This window comes from Geospiza fortis, unplaced genomic scaffold (genome assembly GCF_000277835.1).
Source record: "Geospiza fortis unplaced genomic scaffold, GeoFor_1.0 scaffold194, whole genome shotgun sequence".
Lineage (NCBI taxonomy): Eukaryota > Metazoa > Chordata > Aves > Passeriformes > Thraupidae > Geospiza > Geospiza fortis.
The window spans coordinates 5,292,358-5,298,163 of NW_005054322.1; the positions used below are offsets into that span (position 1 = coordinate 5,292,358).

A 5,806-nucleotide genomic window follows, 5' to 3' on the forward strand; every position below is an offset into this window, starting at 1 on the left:
ACTAATGTTTGTACACAGGCCTTCCCTCTTTCTTCTAGTAAATTTACAGGTGTTTTTCCTTGTTTGAGACATGCTGCATCATATCCCCACCTTCTGATAGACTCATTTGCCATATGGATTTAACCAGGGCTGGGGGCTTTGTCATTTCTCTTTAAAAGGTTGCCTTTGGCAGCCTCAGTTAGACTGATGTTCATTTGTCATTTTTTGAAGGGGGAAGGGGGGGTAAGTAATTCAATTGTGTTTAAACTGAAGTGCCATAAAATAGTTAGCTTTCCTTGTCAATCACACCAGCAAGTCCTCTGTGTAAGTTAATATGTATTATCCTATGGGAAAGAAAAGAAAGGGCTGGAAGGCCTTAGCTAGCCAAGCAAAGTGGTGTGTTAGAGCTCCAAGCACTGGAATGTATGGTCTTGTGTTCTTTAAATTGCCTCTCTAGTCCCCAGCCTAAGTGCTGGGTTCTCAGGAGAGGTCTGAAGCTGCTATTTCAGTGTTCTCTCTGAAGGGAGCTGGTCTGTAATATCCTGGACATTCTCTGATCCTGCTCACCTTTGTGAAAATGAGGAGGAAGCTTGTGTAACTTGCTTGTAACTTGCTTCACAATCCATTTTCAGTAAGGATGTTATTGTAGCAGTCTTTCTCTGCCAGCATGTCCGCAGACCAGCATGTCCATAAGTATTAATTCAGAAGAGTAAGGTATATTTGTTTTATTCCTTTTCATTAGAGAAAAGTCCATTTATAGTAATAAATAAAAGCAACCCTTCCAGACATATGCCTTCTTTAACAGTAATATCCCAAAGTGTGTGCTAGCTTTTAAACATCCTCTGCAGGCACATAAAGCAGTGCAAGCAGTATGTCTCTGAGCTTTTCCTTGCTCTGTCTTGGGGGTGAGCCAACAGACTGGGTCTGCTCCCTGCTCCCAATTATATCCACATTGTATTCTCTCCCTCCCTTTCTAACCTTTATTTTGGCCTTTGGGAAACAGTTGCCTTAAGAAATCATGCCCTCAGTTTTCTTTTAAAAATACAGTGGAAAAATTGTTCCTGAATGTTAGGGCTGCTGTATCTCTGAAAGGGTCAGGAGAAGAACAATAAAAAAAATTCTGTGTGTTTGCAGTTAAAACAAATTATCTGGTTATCTGCAGAGAATGGCAGAGGTCTTTATACACTTCTAGTGAGTCTGAATCTTTAGAATAAACAAAAATCACTCCTCCTGGAGGTTGGGTGGAAAGCATTTAAATGGAAGCTTTTAGAAAGTGTCTTTTTCCTTCCAATTTTAATATCAAAGCTTTTGTGTTTGTAAGTAGTCCTGATGCTTGCCTTGCCTTGCACTGAGCATCATGTTGGTAATACGCATGGTGGGTTGGATATCAGCTTTGCCCAAAACACATTCTTCCCACATGATCTTTTGTTAGTTTTAGGGCCATCATAATAGGATTTCCTTTTCTTTAATTATCTTAATCATGTGATTTAAAACAAAAATAATTACATTTATTTGCTTTTGGCTTGCTAATTACTGTCAAATTGTCATCAATTATTTGGTCTCATTAGTGAATTTCCTTGATGTTACATTGTTTCCAATTATCTGCAGTTGTACAAAAGGCCTGACTAAGCCATTGTCCTGCAATGAACTCCAGATGGGCAGAGGTGTCTGTTTCAATGGGAGACCAAGTTCTTCCTTTGTGTGTAACCTTGAATGCAGCACACTGAGCCATGTATTCTGATCTAAGTTTATTTTGTTCCATTAGGAGACTGCATCAGATTCTCCCTTTACAGATGAAGGCAGCTCTCACTTAACTAGCCCTTGAAATTCTTTCTTGTTCTGCCTGTCTCTTCTGCCAGTGCAGTGTTACCTTGCCCAGTGTTAGAGGTGGAGTATTGCTGAATATCTCTGGTGTACCAATCCAATTTCTGTTGCCCCCAAATCTGCCAATAGAGGGCAGCTTCAATTTTGCTGGTTTTTATACAGTTCAGAAAAAAGGCAAAACTCAGAGTACATGAAACAGAAGTCCTGAAGTGGAGTTTGGTTTGGTAGGGAAGAGAATTGAGTTATTTCTGTATTTTTAATATGAAATTACAAATACTATTTTTCTGTTTGTTTTATTAAAATATTGGGATACTTACTAAAAAAAATGTTGTTCACACTTCTAAAAAACATCCTAAAGCCCCAAAAAGTCAATATTTTGTGGAAGCTTACTTTTGCATATTTGTCACCTAGATGGACGCCTGCTGTTTGTTACACCAATGGACCCCTTATTTCTGATACTTTACTACCTCATAAGGGCAGACAAAGAGGTAAGCCTGCTTTATTTTTTCCTCTGGAATTCTCAGGAGAGAACATTATTTCTGACTTCAGTTCTGCAGAAGTTATGTTAATTTTACAAAGAGTGGCTTCCATGATAATGGAAATTTAATTTGCTTTTAAAGCAGTATTATCTTAATACCTAGAAGTATCTTTGTTTCCATCAAGTTTTTTGGTTGGTAAATTATGCTACAAGAGTCAGCTTTCAATCTCAACAAGCACTAATCACCTTCTTTTTTAAGAGAAGTGAATCTCTTTTGTCTTTTTGTGAGAGCCTGTCCTAGAACTATTGAATTTAAAATGCTGACATGTCATCAGATCAAAACAAACTAGTGCCCTTTCTGAGGCATCAGTAAAATCGTTATTTTGGGAAAGAAGGGGAAAAGAAGGAATAATTTGGATGCTATGGAGGAGGAAGGAGGACCATTTCTATGGCAGTTTGAACTTGAAAGGGAACAACAACATTTGTAGAGATGCCATATCATAGAACAGCAATGGGATGACTGAGTATCCAAAAGTTGGGTAATTAAAAAATGGGTTCATTGATTTGTCATGGATGTAGCAAAGCCTCGCTTAAATTTCTGAAATATATCAAAAGTTGTAGGCAAATTTTCTGACTTTTTTTTAATAAGCAGCCTGTGAAAAAAGGGGCACAAAATAAAACCAAAATGTTGATTTTTTTTGTTGTTGTTGTTTTTTGCTTATTTGTTTTGTTTTGTGGAGACGGTGCACTTTATGCATCCTAAGACTTTTTGCTCTAAAAGAATTTCTACAAGGTTGCTTGCTGTTTTCTGCTTTAGATTGCAAGTGGAGAATGCAGGAGAACAAATTATTTATGGTAAAGATATAAAGTCTCCCTATACTTTTGTAATAGTAACTTACTGTTCTGTCATTATTTTTTAATTATTTAAGGTATAGAGTGTGCAGATGTATTCTGTATTTCGGTGGTCAGGTTGGTCCATCAGAAGAGGTCATCCCACAGGTAGTTCAGTTTGTTCCCTGGGCACTGCACTCTGAATTCATAATTCCTTTGAAAGCTTTATACCAAACTTAAAGTAGGGAAGTAGTAAATCTCTCTTTATGTGGGGTGGTCTTGAGATAGTCTGAGTAAAGGACAGCTACTGCTGCTGTTTCTGTGCATGGGAAGAGTCCTGTGCTGCCATTCACTTGTTCAGTATATTGTTTTCCAGGTTTTCTGGTTTTCTAGGCCAGGCCCGACGCCAGATAAATGCATAGAGCTGTTGTGGGTCCTAAAAAAGGGCAAATGCTTTCTTGCAGCACCTTACCTAAGTTAGTGTATTCTACAGTCTTGTGGCAAGGTTGGCCTGAATGCAGCACAGTCACTTCCAGCTTGAACTAATGGATATCACTGGATATCATAGAATCATCATTTGCACTGTCCTTTGATTTTGATAGTGTGATGCAGGATTGCTTGCTGTGTCCCTGAGCAGGGCTATCTCCTCTACAGCACCTCTCTTGGCTTAGGCTCTGTGCCCATGCATGAGGTAAATGCAGCTGTCTTGCTTTGGGACACAAGCAGGTCAGTTATCTGTTAAGTTAAGAAAGAGCTTATTGCAGTTTTATTTTTGTGTCTCCTAAATTCTTTTGGCCACGGTTATTGTGCCTTTTCCCTTTTAAGGAGAAGAAACCCTCTAAATACTTTCTTGGTTCTGCATTTTTGTGTTTGTTTGGGATTTTTTTCTTGTTTTTGTTGTGATTTAACAATAGATGGTTACTTTTATTAAGTCTCTGAGTGTCTAGCAAGAGAATTAATTAATAATGAAAGCAGTGTACCCCAAGTGGGTTTCTTCATGCTGACCAGTATAATGAGTTCAGCCTTGGCTGCAGAGACCATACACTCTCTAAGCATGAGAAGTTCACAGAGTCTTTGTATTGATGCACTAAAGGATCTTTCCAAAGGGCAGGTTGCCAGTTGTGCCAAACCATACTGAATGATTATGCATTGTTTGGCAATGGCAAAATTTGTTTGATGGTTCTGTCATGTATGGGGCTATTTAAGTTGTGCCAAAATCACTTTATATCCCTACTCTGGCCAAACTGGAATTGACTTTGCAGAGGTGAAAGGTTAATACTGTGTTCCAGAAGCTGCCCTGCTCTTTTGAGATTTATCTTTGTGGAAGGAAAAGCAAAATTTGAATGGAAGTTATGACACTGGGTTTAATCCAACAGGGTTTGGTCTAAAACACTATTGGCACACACTGACTACTGTGTCTTATGTCATCTTCCAAAAAATCCTGCTGTACTTCACATTAGTTTCTCCCCATGTTGTTTTAAATTTGGCCTTTTAAGTGCAGTGTTTGAAGAGTTCAGCATTTTGCAGGTATTTACTGGTCTGAAATAAATATTTATGGCTTGCTTTGTAATCAGTTTCTGAATGTGTCATGTGTTACCATTCAAAATACGATCTTCTTTAAATCCTTTATTTTAAAGCTATGGCCATTGCATGCATATATATTTATATACATATGTGTAGTGTGTATATATGCGTCTTAACATTTTAGTAATGCGTTTGTAATCCCTTTGATGTATTTTCAGCAGCAAGGAAAGTTCCAGCCACTTGATCAAGTTGTGCTAGACTCAGAATACCCTAGCTGCCCATTGCTGCTGAAGTGTGCAGATGTTAAACAGTACATACAGCACATAACAGAAGAAAAAGGTGAAAAATGGGGTGGGAGGGGAGGGAGGACAAATTAAAAAAATACTCATTTTTTTATTGTCACCTCATTACAAGGTAGATTTAAATATTGGTTTTTGCTTTACCAAACAACCCAAGTGCTGGACACAGCTGTGCTTCAAAAACAGAAGCTTAGGCTTAGAGCTTGTCATTGCAGTCTTGTGAATAGAAATATGTGGATCTCAGATTATTTGCTGCAACTCTGAAAATCTCATGCAGTCTTGTTGCTAGGTGTCATACAAATGATAAACCAATCAGAGCTGGCTTATTGACATTATTGTATATCTTGTGAAGTCCTTTGACTTGGACCAGAATTTTAGTTGTCTCTAAATTCTTTATTTTGTGTAGGATGGTCTGGCATGGAAGTGGTCCATTTTACTTTTTTTCATCCTTTGTCACAAAACATTGAAACAATAAGTAGAAAAAAGCTGGAGAAGAATGAATATGCTGCTGAGAAAGAAGAACACAAATTTTCTGGCTTTGTATAATTTAGTGTTGTGGGTTGAAGCTTAAAGACTTAATTTTTTTAAAATACAAAAATTGATTTGGATGCATAAGTATATGAGGGAGGAAACTCAAATGGAAAAAGTTAGCAAGCTATCAATTCTGTACATAGTTTCCTCAGCCTTTGCTCAGAACTCCTTTTGCTGTGGGGGCTTTCATTTTGTTTGAAGACAATATATGCTTTCTAGGGAAGGGACAGGAGCATGACATTATTTTTGCAGGTTTGCAGATTTGCAAAACGTGCAAGACCTCCATTTTTATTTTCAGTCCTTTGAATAGCATTCTACTTAGGCTTGCTAACTCCGTGAC

At 37.9% G+C, this 5,806-nt stretch overlaps 1 protein-coding gene across 1 annotated transcript in view; it reads left to right on the forward strand.

Annotated features, from left to right (window-relative positions):
• RNASEH2B (ribonuclease H2 subunit B) overlaps positions 1 to 5,806 on the forward strand; it is a 33,942-nt gene that overhangs the window by 10,681 nt on the left and 17,455 nt on the right. The window contains exons 4-5 of the mRNA XM_014306934.2: positions 2,197 to 2,291; positions 4,855 to 4,975. Coding sequence (XP_014162409.2) covers positions 2,197 to 2,291; positions 4,855 to 4,975 — 216 coding nt within the window. The remainder of the gene's footprint in view (positions 1 to 2,196; positions 2,292 to 4,854; positions 4,976 to 5,806) is intronic.